This window comes from Centroberyx gerrardi, chromosome 1, assembly GCF_048128805.1.
Source record: "Centroberyx gerrardi isolate f3 chromosome 1, fCenGer3.hap1.cur.20231027, whole genome shotgun sequence".
NCBI lineage: Eukaryota > Metazoa > Chordata > Actinopteri > Beryciformes > Berycidae > Centroberyx > Centroberyx gerrardi.
The window spans coordinates 4,052,742-4,066,615 of record NC_135997.1 but is presented as its reverse complement, the minus strand read 5'-3'; the positions used below and the strand labels follow the sequence as shown (position 1 = coordinate 4,066,615).

Below are 13,874 nucleotides of genomic sequence, written 5' to 3'. Positions count from 1 at the left end.
CTGTGGGAGGAGGTCAGGTGTGTGTGCACTTCCTGTTGTTCCTGCTGCTCATGCCCCTGCTCTCATCCACCGCAGCAGATCAAGAGATTCAAGGGCATCGAACACTGCCTCAGCATGCCGAGACAATAGCAGGAATTAGGTAGCGATCATTTAATTTGATTTAATCTATTAATCTTGCTGCGCCCGCTGCTGATGTAATCCCCCTTGTAGCAGTTTCTGCTCCAATCCAGAGGATGAAAGGATTAGGCGCCAGTTTAATGATTCACCAACTCTCCTGCAGGATTAGGGGAGCATGTGTCTTTGGCTCCCTTATTAAAATCTGGGCCTGTATTCACAAAACATTTTATCTCACTCTCTAAAAATTCTCTGGATAGCACTGAGATTCTAACCAGGACTTTTATGAAGCGACAGTATTCACACGGCTGCTCAGGTCAACTTTTTTTTATTTAGGAATGCAGCAATCATTGTAGTTGGTTGATGAGGTTTGTAATATTTCAAACAAATCTTGGTGACCAAAATGAGAAATGTAATTGATTTTTTTTTTCAGACTTGAACATTTTGACCTCAAAAAAGTTGAAAGAATATGCTTGTGTTTGCTGCTTCAAAATGAAAAGTATAGTGAAAGGTTGGAGTAACAATGACTAATGATTGATATAAGCTCAAGTATTTTCGCTTCAAACTACAATTTAAAAAAATGTTTTCCACCAGAACATTTATTGATGAAATAAAATGCTCGGAGAGGAACTTTCTGCACAATTTAGGAGGGAATTAGGAGTGAAATTAGGAGTGAACAGCCCTTTATTTTCTACACATAGGCACAAATAAGGCCCAAAGGGGGCATTGGCTGCTACCCCTTTGCCACATTACTCATGAAGAGCCCTCCTAGAAACCATTTATTCACTTATTTTGTGTGATGGGTTTTGCCTCCTCATCAAGTGCAAACTGTTTTGAGTGCAGGAGTGCCCCCATCCCATCGCTTTTTTCTTCTACAGTGAAACTACACATAAAACACATTTTGCCGCAGGTGAAATACATCAATCCTGCTCATAAGTATCTCTCTTTCTGAGCAAATGTTCTCTGTATTTCAGGCAGTAAGTCTAGCTCATTCTCCCCTTTAATAGATTAAATCTTTTCTCAGTGTGCAGTACCAAGCACATGTGGCCGCTAGGATTCCTGTCCTAATACATGTCAAAGTATTTTATGGTAACACTCCCCCACTGTGGATTTAGATCAGAGAGGACGACCCCTCTGTTGTACCCAGGCCGGTCCTGTGCCTGTATCAGACGCTCCCCTCCCTGCTCACATATAAGCCTACTGTACTTCTTCACACCTTCAAATCTACACACTTCAAATTGTGTGCACAGTGTTGATTTTAATAGTTATTCGTTAAACTTATGCCAGTTTGGAGTAACCACAGAACTTGAATGGATAGAACGGTTCTTCCACTGTTTGTCATAATTTGACATACAGCATAAAATGGCGACTATGGAATTTTAAGGGTTAGTTGCTATGGTGACAACACAAGTATGGGCATTAAGGCTGTAAAGTGTCACTTGAGAAGTGTGCAGATGTGTCTGAGTGCTTTAAACTGACAAAACACAACTGAAAGCTGCTGTCTGCGACGAGGTTAACGCTTTATCACAGACTGTGTTTCTCTCGCTAGCTCTTCTTGTCAAAATCAGCATATTAGCAAACCTAGTTGGATCATCAAACAGATAGGTTACCTTTAACTTAATATAGCCCCCTAAATGCTATAAACTAATGTAGCTTAGCCTACCATTAGTGGAGAAGAAAAGTTGGCATTCGCTAACTTCAAACGGGAGCGTGTCTATGTTCCCTCAACCCTATCCCAACTTACCTTCTGACAGCCTTGACCGCAAGCTTTCTCAAACCTTAACCTCAGTGACCTCATGCCTCAGCCCAACCACCTCATCTGCCCTGAAACCCCTAACCTCAACCATACGAGCTCCTTGCCTAAACACATAGGGTTGAGGGAACATAGGGATAACCCCCTTCAAACAGCTAACAGACATCGGCTGAAACAGGTTAATTAAAACCACTAAATGTTCACAGATGTCAAAACTTTTGACCGACTTCAGAAGACAGGAGCAACTGGTAAAAGGCCATGTGGAGGCATGAGTGACAACTTCATTCAGTTGCAATGCCAGTTTTCCACTGCTGTGGTCCTTGCTGCAAAGACTCTCACCTCAGCGACTTTGCTGTAGGCTAAGTCGGTTTGGAAGCTAGCCCAACGGTTCACATAAAAATGGCCGCCACTCCAACCATTCAGGAACGTTGATTTGAATGGGAAAGACCGTTCTATCCATTCTAGTTCTGTGGGAGTAACTCTTACCCTTAAAATACAGCTATAGGTTTTTCGTTGGTTGTCTCTGTGTGCATACAGCATGTTCTCTTATGTGGATACTGAAAGAAAGAGTGTTTCATTGTACATGCATTCTTTTTCATACATGTGTAATGTGCATTTGCTTGTGCACATTTATATTTATGTGAGTGTAGCTGTCTCTGTTAGAGAGGAATCAATTGTACAAATAGAGAGCCAGAACATCGTTTCTCTATGATGGAGGAGCTGAAGTCTCCAAGCTGTCGGCCTGTCTTCTCCCAACACAATCCCCACCTGATGTATGATGCAGTATTCATACTCTGATACACAGGCGATCCTCGCCAAATGAGTTGGAGGGGATCTTTGATAAAGTGCAGAATTTCACTCTGAACTTTTATTTGTTCTTTCTCCCAACACTGATAAAAAGAGCTCACCATCTTTTTTAAAGAATATTATTTAATGCGTCAAAGGGGGAAGTGAGCTGGGTGGCAGACCAACCCTTTGCTGTTTGATTTGGTGATTAGAGTCATATGGGGGTTTTATTGTAATGGGTTTAGGATTGAGTTACTCTTTTTTGCCATCATTGAGAATTGGCTGCTAATAATGGCTAACTATTGGTCAAGAAAAAAATACCTGAAAAAGAATGTTGTGGTGTGGGTGTAGGTCAATTATAAAAGTGAATAGTGTGATAAGGTAGATTTGTTTCCAAATTTTACTGTGACACAGTAAACTGTCTTAGTAAACTGTCTAGTCTCTACTCCAAAACACTCTGAGTTGTAGCTTGAGAAGAGTCAGCTCAACCTGAACAAACTGTTAGCTAGCTAACTAGCCAGCAGGCTAATTTAACAAATTTAAACCACCAGCATCAATGCCACTACTAACGATAGCTTCTACTAGAAAAGTAGCTAGTGTGCTAATCAGATGTGCTAACAACAAGAGAGTGATGGTTAGCTATCTTATGGTTAGCAAGCTAACAAGCTGGCATAATCTAACACTAAACACAAAATCAATCAGATGTATCAGTGGTGAAATCAATTCCCAGTCAAAATAACACAGAAATTAACCATGTCTATTGAATTCTATTAAGACTGTTGTCAGTTTAGAAATGCAGTCAGCCGTTTGCAGATATTGCCCAAGAGCCGAGGACCTCCAATATGGCCGCCAGACAGTCTGTTATGTTTCCTGAAAGCCCTCTATTAAACAAAGATGCTATTATTATTTCTGCTTCCTTCTTTGATATGAATGCAAAGAGCTTTAGGCTATAATGTGGAAACACTAGAGACTTACTGCATTACAAAGACATTTTCACACATAAATGTGTGTAAATAAATGCTTTATTTGAATGCTTTTACATTTATAACTCACTGTAAAAGTGCTTTATATAAATGATTATACAGTAGATCCAAATGCTGTAAGGCATTATACATTATAGATTACATTATATATTACCATATCTTAGACAGTTTCACATAAAGAATTGCTCAAAACGCACTATACTGCTTGTAATGATTGGAAGTGAAAAACTTTCAGTCCAAGTTTATATAATTAAATATTATTTTGATGTTGGTTTTAAAGTTTTTACTCTTTGAAGTCAGTGGAAATGACATTTTCAGATTTCTTTTACTTTTAAAGATGTTTGAGATGATATGCAGAGACTGTGTGTGTGTGTGTGTGTGTGTGTGCCTTTAAACTATTCTCTATCACTGTCTTTCTGTCTCTTTCTCTCTTACTTTCTCTCTCTCTCTCTCTCTTTGATTCACCCTGTCTCTCTGTCTGCCCGTCTCTCTCCCCCTCCTCTCTCTTTTTATTTTTCCCCTTCATTCCCTTCTTTCTCTCTTTACTTTATTTCCCTTCCTCCTCATCCTAGCGCTCTCTCATGGCCACCTTTGTCCTCTCGCCTCTGCGTTAATCTCTGCACAAGATAATGACAAAGCGAGACACGGCAGCCCTGTGAAACACTGCATCATTTATTATACTGTGATAGAGTCGTTTGTTTTGAACCTTCAGATAGTGTATGACAGCTCTCAACTGTAAGGTCATGTCATAATGAAATATTACAGCCGTAGAAAAGCTTAAGGTGAAAATGAAGATGTCAGTGTTCCCTTATCTGTTTGCTGTACGACTCAGATAATATGCATTACACTCTATCAGGGGACTTGCTTACAGCATCTAACCATATCAAAATAAAGTATTTTTTTTTAAGGTTGGTGAATATATACATAATAACAGCCAGTCACAATTTGTACTGCTGATAGATTAATCTATGGATCATTGATATATTAATCTGTCAACACCAAACAACTGTATGAAACTACACAGAATTAATGAGCTGATTTGGATCCAAATTGCGTCTATACCCTACAACACATCAATTCTATTGAGCATCTTAGTGTTTTATTATGTAGTTCTCCTCACGTTTATTTGCTCCCAGCATGCATTGCTGATTCCAATAAACTCCACTGTGCTTTCTGTCTCTGTCTCCCTGCCTGTGAGCTTAAGTCTCTCTCTTTCCTCTGGATGTGGCGATGGTAAAGACCAGTGTCTTTCTTACAGGTCTGTAAACAATTACTGTCACATTGATGTAAGTGGACAACTGGCTGTGCAATTGTAATTCTTCCTTCGCCCGCTTATTGAGTGTTGCCACTATTACAATAACGGCAACAGGTAATTTGCTTCAGGTATCTTGTCTCCCTGTCATGTCTTATCTCTCTCGCTCATTGAACACTGTGTTAGCTTTCCAGTATAATACAGGTAATTTTAAAAGATTCTGCTTCTGTATCTGTTGTTAAATTGTCTACTGCTGTCACCTGTTGTAGCATATACTTTACTACATTGGATTCCTAGTCAGTTTATTTGCAAGTCCAACGAATTGTCTGTTGGCATAGACAAAGTCTTTCATTTCTTATTAGGCTTAAACTTCATAACATTATCTCTTCGAATATGTAATCCACAAGTTTCCATACTTTGTATTTAAATCTTCAAGTGCAATTTGTTTTGGTCGTATAAGTTAAAGTTAAACTTTAGCAAGAAAAACAATCAAATAACATACAATAAAAGAGGCACAACAAGAAAAGAAATACACAAAAATACATGTACAATGATGCAAAGCTTCCCTGAGAAAAGCTGCCAGGTGCCCAAGGAAACAAAATACTAACCAAAGTGTCAACAGATAGTTTGCTATTACCTCTTCTTACATGACGGTGTGTAAAACCTGGTTTTCTGTTACACTGGGTGGGTTGTGCCACACAGAGAAATGCAGAGAGTGCCATAAAGTTTAGACAATCACAGGAAAGTATTTGACAGTCAATTTAGTTTTTATTTCTGCGACAACTTGCAATTTGTCCCGATGTAATAAACCCCACCTAACACGTACTCCATGCAGGTTAAAACAAACGTTAACAACAACCAGACCAACTCCAGCACAGACACAATAAACTATATGAACCTAACTATTTAACACTGAACATTTCTGCTGAATTGCATGAGCATAGCAGACGCTCGTGCAAATATTTCTCAAAAAAAGATGATTGAGCTTATATGAATTGTGCATGGCAGGCTGATGTTTTAGAATCAGAGAGCATCATTTTAGGCAGTTTATAACTCCTAGCTGTAAATGTATCTTTTGTTATTTGATACATTAAGAACCCACACCATTCAATTATACAGAGACATTTTTTTAAAAGTTATCAATGGGGCATTGACAGACCAGCTTCATAACACCAAACTACAAAAGGTCTGTTCTTTCTTTTAGAGAACCGACCTACTAAATGTTTAAAGTTATCTAATTATCAGTATAGTAGATTTGAATAGCCCTCATAGAAATTATATTTTGTTTGGGCACTCATGAAGGTGAGGTGCTATATTCTAACCCCACTGCTACCTAGGAAACTGACACACATCATGATAAATAGCCTTGGTTTCACTTGAATTTTGTAAGGTTTTGTTGCTAGATCTGCACACAGATAATGTTAAATGTCCAGATAACGTTGATCAATGTTTATCTTATAGATTAGATTGTCCCTCCTGCACACTACTGTACATCTTACGTGATTTAGGCACTCATACTGATTAGTTAGTTTCAGAGCAACCTGTGATGGACAGGGTCATAGCACTTTATCATAGTCAGGAATAGAGCCGTAGAGACTGCACCGTCTGATCCAGAAGTATTTAAAAGTAGTGTTTGACGTTGATCTAGTGATGTTCACATTGTCCTCCTCTCCTCAGCGCTGTGTACTGAAGAGTGTGCCCACGGACGCTGTGTGTCTCCTGATACCTGCCAGTGTGAGCCAGGCTGGGGAGGAGTGGACTGCTCCAGCGGTGAGTACACATTACCTGGTCTCAACCACAAAAAAGACACTGCGAAAGAAGCTAAGATGTTGAAATGTTCACCTGGCTGTAATCAAATCATATGGGACTGAAGTATAGATGGTTACGGGTATGGGTGCAAAGTAAAGCTTGGTTCATGCTTTCTGTGTGACTAGATGTGTAGAAGCTCTGTATGAACGCAGCAGCCTGATCTCCTGAAATCTTGTGAAATAAGCACAAAGTCTTAAAATGCAAATACATGAAAAGTGAGAGAAAAGTGAGAGGATTACGTGTTCCCACCATGAAAGGGTTGCGTGAAGGAGGCACGACTATAAACAGGAAGTAGTCTGACATTGAAATAGCGCAGTGGAAAGGAAGGACAAGTAAGGTATGTGTTTGCCTTCAGTTCTGACAACCTCGGTTCAATTCCCAGCTTCTACCAAGAAGATTTCAGATTTCTACTGTGAGTTTTAATTTAATCAAATCTTATTTGACCTTATTATTTTGACCTTTCCCTTACCTTAACCAAGTTGTTTTAGTTGCCTAAACCTAACCATTAGCCAATCTTTAGGTGAGAATGGTGTCCAACTCATGGTGGAGGAACGTAATCTTCACTTAACATGTAATCTGTGTTTCAGACTTCGCACTCATTTCACAAAATCTTATGAGATCACATTGGAACACAGACATGCCGTCAGTGTACCTTCACATTCATAGTTGTCGTACTTCTCATGGCGGCTGCGCACCTGAAAACTCCAGCACTTTAGCAGCGCTGTGGGACAATTCAGCTCTTCACATCCCCCAACAAGAAAAAAGAAGAACACTAGAATCTGCCAGTAGTTCTGGTTCCTCTTCAGCCAAACCTGGTATACGGTGATGTAACATCGCGCTGTTCTGCGCAACCTCGCTCCGTCATTTTGGCCGCAATTACGTCCTATTGGCCACACGCACTCAGTTGCGTCTGCTTCCCTGTGAAGCATGAACCAGCGGTAACAGATGAATACTGTATGGATTGAATACTGTATGAATTATGGCATGCCATAATGGCTGATATGGCTAAGGTTTAGTATTGATTTCCACTGTCATTCCAACAATACGACTGTGAACAGCATTTCTAATCTATGACTTTTATCAACTTGTATTGGCAAAGTAGGAACACTAGAGATGAATAAGCAAGGTAATTAGAGCAGAGATGTAACAGAAATGTTTAATGAATATGTAAAATTTCATAATGTAATTTGCTTTTGTTTGACTTGAGAACAAATGTGTTGCGGTTGCTCACTTGTAGCAGTGTGTTTCATCGCAAGTAGGTGGGGAGGAGATTGGGAGTGTCTTGAAACTCCAGTGGGCAGAAAGTTTTTGTTCCAAAACCACAAAAAAGAGTTTTTAAAGCCAGAAGTCTCAGCACCTGGTAGTGTGTCAGTAGTCGTTGAGTCATTGGTATTGATCAGCAGATATATCATGGTCACTTTGTGCTATGGGGCAGCAAAAATCGTACTTACTGCGCCATTAAGCTGGAAATGAAGCCGTCGCATCTCAATATCAATCTCATTTCAATTCTTTGGTTTCACTCTTCAGCTCTTCTGACTGTTACTGCACTGGTGCTTTGAGAGAGTTCAGTTCAGTTTAAGCTGAATGTGTGTGTGTGTGTGTGTGGTGGGGAGTAGGGGGGTGGGGGGTTTGCGAGCTGGGGGTGGGGTGGTGGTGGGGGGGGGGTATTGACTCTCACTGAGTCACACAGCCCCTTTGACCCCTCTTGTTATTGGTGCGCTCCAGCCTCCCCATTGTTTACCTGTTTTTATTGCTGCTCTGGGGCCGGGGGAGTGAGGCCAAGCCAAGACAGGGGTTAGGTAAATCTACCAGCAGTTAGACTTAGGGGAAGGGAAGGATGAGGTATTGACTGTCCAATAATGTCCCTGTTTAAGGAAAGGAGGCTAGGTAAACAAAAACTCGATCTAGTATGTTGGTTTCACTCTAGAAGTTTGGTTGGCTTTATCTCCATTTGTCTAATATAGGCGGCTGTCCATCTTTGTGTCTGTCTCCGTGTTTGTCTTTCTGTCTGACTATCCATCATTCCCTCTGTTTCCCTCTTCCCTTTATTAGTGATGAAGTAAAACCTTTGCCTCAACACCCCCTGCATGCATCATCCGCACGCCTCGCTTTGCAGATAGTGCAGCGGTATGACAGGTGAATCTGAAGACTGAAAAACAAATCCTTTGCAGTGTCTTGTGTTAGATTAATACACCACAGCATGAAGATTCTGCCTCCCCAGCGCCCTACAATAGAATTTGTCATTTGCTCATTACCTAGGGAAAAAAGTTATTTGCTATAAAGTTGCCGCAATGAGAGTGAGTCCTCCCTCCCATGGGGATATTGAGTTTGTTCTTACAGCGGCTGCATTTTATTTATGCGTGGTCTTACCTGATTGGTCTGAGGAAATTGGTCCTCTGATCAATAACAGATTTAAAGGTCTCATATTATTCAGTCTTCATGATTTTGTTTTCAAATCTACTGTGGCTCAGGATGAGAATAATGTTCTTCATGATGTTTTGCAAATAAATGTAGTTTGGCTAAAATGGTATTTATTGAATGAATGTGAAGTCGTAACAATACCGGACCCTGATTGGCCGACAGCAGCAGCTCCTCTAATTCTAATGAGATAAACCTGCTGAGTGGAGGCTTTCCAGGTCAAATGCTGCACGCTGACCTGATTGGATGGATTTTAGCAATTGTTTACTAAGGGGAGCCAATCAGGACCAGGTCCACTTCTGATGCATTAACTATAGTAGTTAGTCAAACCATAGACTGTAAAAAAAGATGGACGTAGTGAGTGTGACGTCACCCATAGGTTTCTGAAGGGCCGTTATATAACTGTTATATCCCGTTAATGACGCAGTTATTTTGAAAATCGCCATATGGACACATATTAGAAGAAGTGAAATTAGCTACTGAGACCATAACCTCTTGTCAAAAAAAATTATTGACTTTATATTTTGAGTGAGAAGTTGTGCCGTGGTCCCATAGACATGAATGGAGTTGGGCGGGATTTAGAGTCTTTTTGGAGCCGACCCTAGCGAACTGCAGCTTTCAGAGACTTCCTTATTGGCTTCAAAATTCACCCGTGGTTTTGGCCGCTTGACTCAAACCTGCCTGTAAAAATGGATAGATTTTTAAAAAATACAATACATTTAAATTTAACCACTGAAACAAAATCAATTTTAAAGTTTTTATGTCTACATCTATGATCACATATACATATAAATAGAGGGGAATTTGAATACCTATAATAGGGTCCCTTTAACAGCATGGGTATGTCAAGAGAAGTGAAGAAGCAATGGCTCTCTGTGACTCAAATGCCACATTATTTCCAGTGTGCTCACTGAGTAAGGACACTGACGCAAAGAAGAATGGATCGCCACAGGATTGTCCTCCTCTAACCAGATTAGCCGGTAAAGCAGAGTGTGAGCCTCGGCTGTCTTCCCTCTCCAAACTCCAGTCCAGTTGAAGGACTTTGTTGTGTGTGCCAAGCAACATAAATACCTTGGAGAGAAGTGGGGTGAAGCAGCGAGAGGAAGACAACAGAGAGAAGGAAAAGATAACGGAAGAGGCAGAGGAGAAGAAGTAGAGGAAGAAGAAGACAAGAAAATGAACATGACGATAAATGATCGCATGAAGATTGTGATATGATGAGAAAGCAGATAATCAAGAACAATAAGCAGGAGATAAAGGAAAAGTACATTGCATAGACGCAGCATAAGATGGTAATATAAGATAAAGATGCTTTACATAATCAAGGAGAAGAAAAGAAAATTACCTCATATGCGATCTCTGAAGAAGTTAATAATTTTGTTCGAGAATGATTGATCTTGACTGTCAGTGCCTCCAAAGAGCCAAACTAGTCTATTTCTACAGATTTCAGAGGTGACAGAGATGTGTTTGTTTAGGTGTACTTGTATTTGCCCTTGCCATTTTCTCATTGAGACTGAATGACATAAATGAGAAATGAAAAGCAGAACAGATGAATATGGAGTGTAGGGAGTTGACAGGTTGCTGACACACCCCGTTGTTAACGTGCACACAATTTCAATGTGATAGTGATTTATAATGAGAAACAGGCACACTAATTTATTTAGGTAGCATTTTGTCTGAGAAAATCTGAGAAAAACCCTACATGTGGATATACCTGCCTTCATGCTTACACAGCCTGTAGAATCTATACAGTTTTATATATCTGGCCCAAGGTTACTAAAGTTTTCAATGCATCTCCCCTCAAGTCCTTCAGTATCAAACTCCTTGGCCACAACAGCAACAACAAAAATAATATATTGAACAAATAATAACCTGAAAGAGTTTTCTAACACAAAGTACTTAATAATCAAGACAAACAAAAGACAGAAACAAGATTACACAAGCAAAGAAGAAGACAGAGACAAAAACAAAGACTATGCGGACTATGGTGCGTTCACACCTAGCATGTTTGGATCGGTTTATTCTGGAGCATTTCCTCCTTTAGTTTGGTTCATTTGGCCAGGTGACAACAATGCCATTCAAACTCAGGTGGCACCAAATAACGGCACTGAGACGCCTGAAAATGTGAGTCTCAGTCCTCTAACAACTGAACTGCGGTCTGGTTCGCTAGGAGTGAGAACTTAATTCAAACCAACTACAGGAAACAACCCTGAAATGCAAGGGTTTATGGGTAGAAGGAGCTGGACATTGGCATCTGATAGCCAGCAATTACTCATGCATGGAAAGCCTAACAGAACAAAATGAACCGAGCGCAAACTGCAGTCTGGACTGATGCTCCTATTCAGCTATTTATTCATGTGTTAACTGGTATGGTAAATTCCAGTAAAGAGCACAGACCATCCTGCTTAGCTAAATTTACAGGGACTGGAACCCCCCGCCAAAATATTTAACCTGAACAGGTGAATATGTATGGCTAATTGTCCAATAATAAAAGTCCAATAAACTCATAAAGCTACTTGAGAGTCCAGGTGACTTTTGTTTACAAGCCCTGGTTCGCTTGTGTGAACCTTAAAGGGTAACTTCGGTATTTTTCAACCTGGACCCTATTTTCCCATCTTTTTGTGTCTAAGTGACTAAAGGGGACAACAATTTTTGAAACTGGTCCAGTATTGAGCGAGATTGCTTCAGCCGGCAGCCGCGAAACGGGCTGCAATGTAATCCGACGGGGCAAATCGCACCGTAATGTACGTCCACTAAAAGTGCTTGTTTTTGCCACTGACAGGCTCAGATTGTTATTATAAGTGTCTGACAGCATTATGGAAAGGACCCTACGGAGAAATGAAACGTTTTTCTTTACCTTTCGCTTGATCCGGTCTGTGTGTAACCAAGTCTCGCTCAAGTCTCGCGAGAGTTGGGTTGTTGCAGGAAGTTACACAGTTACTTTAGTCACTTAGACACAAAAAGAAAAATACCGAAGTTACCCTTTAACAAACAAATACAAAACCCCCCCCCAAAAAACACTTTTAAAAACTTTCAAAACTTTTTAAACTTTTGCACTATGGTTCGGACCAAAAATAACAAACTTTAAGTGTGATCTGTGTGTGGCCTCTTCTCAACACACTCCTATGGGGCAGACAGCTTCTGTGTTGGTTAACTCCAGTGATGCTTCATATGAAGACACACGAGGGAAGCTGATGAAGAGCTTTTTGTTGTATCTGGAAAGCTGGTGCAGTAAAGACTGAATCAGAGTACATTATTGGGTTTATATCTCTTCTTTTAGTGGGCAACACTTGAAGATAAGTGTTTTTTTGGGGGGGATATACTAAATTTATCCCACAAAGAAATTCTCTTTCTCTGGGGATCAAACCTGTGACCTCTGACCTCACTAAATCACCTCACTACTGTTTGTTTCCTCTCTTCAGACAAAGCTCAAAACCCTGACGAGAGTGCGCGGTTTTCATTGTGAATCCCATCCTCTATCCTCTCCTCTGTATTTCATCTGGACTCCACTGCATAATTTGACCACTCTGAGAACTGATGAACGCGGCACAAGCCTCCATTTGTTGTCATGGAAACTGACAATGCCATAGTACAGTACATTAATGTGTCAATTACTGATGAACCATTTGGAGCTTTTGAGATATCAAAGAATACCTTTTCAGTTGTGTCTTTTGTAATGGAAGAACTTTTACTGAGAGACAGAGAGAAAAACTTTCTCACATCAAATGAACATTATTGGGCGGTACATCGTATCCCATTTACCGCCCTGGATAAAATCCCAGTATTGCAGCACATATGTGATTAATTTTCTGTTTTTGTAGGAGATCACAGCTTTTGTGAACAATGTATCGTCATAGCAATGAGACACACCACTCTTACTTTAGCCGCTGTCTCCCCCCTCCTGCCAAACCTGCACTGCATCTTCAACATGATCTCATAAAAAATTGTGAAATGAGCGCAAACTCTGAAACGTGATTTACGCACTGTGGACATTTAGGTGAAAATTACATTCTTCCACAATGAATTGAATTCTGTGGCAATAACACGACTTGGATTCTGTGGCAGCAGTAACAAATGGACACGGCATTTTCCCTAAAAAATTTAAATTCCACTCACTGTAGACATTTCCTTTGTAGAAGCTGGGTATTGAACTCCGGTCGCCGGCATTGAAGCCAAACTCATCCGCCCATAGCCTGGTAAAACCATCCTGATCACGTGACCTCACATTCTGTTTCGCTCCACGGATCAGTCTGGACTTCTAGCCACCCACATCGATTTCTTGAAATTACAATGTAACCGGGCCAATCAGGGACTGCGTCGTAGTTGATGACGTAACCGGGCCAATCAGGGACTGCGTCGTAGTTGATGACGTAACCGGGCCAATCAGGGACTGCGTCGTAGTTGATGACGTGAAATACACGCCGCCGCTGGCAAAACAGTAATGGCGTCTCCCGAAGCAACGAGTGTTAACGTTAACGTTTGTAGAGTAAACACAGCCATAAGTGCAGATATTGCAGAAATAGACTCAACAACAACAATTAAACAAGAACAAGAGTATGCACTAGCGGAGTTTCTCAGCGGAAAAGACGTTTTCGCCGTTCTTCCGACTGGATTTGAATTTGGATTCGCTGATTGGCTGAAGGAGTTTGTCTGTCAAGGCAAGTACTCCCGATCGATGTGGGCGGCTGGAAGTCCAGACTGATCCGTGGAGCGAAACAGAATGTGAGGTCACGTGATCAGGATGGTTTTACCAGGCTAA

At 40.6% G+C, this 13,874-nt stretch overlaps 1 protein-coding gene across 2 annotated transcripts in view; it reads left to right on the top strand.

Moving 5' to 3' along the window:
- LOC139915745 (uncharacterized) overlaps positions 1-13,874 on the top strand; it is a 92,227-nt gene that overhangs the window by 6,306 nt on the left and 72,047 nt on the right. For both annotated transcript variants that reach the window (XM_078291423.1, XM_078291396.1), the window contains exon 2: positions 6,566-6,658. In XM_078291423.1, the coding sequence (XP_078147549.1) occupies positions 6,566-6,658 (93 nt within the window). The remainder of the gene's footprint in view (positions 1-6,565; positions 6,659-13,874) is intronic.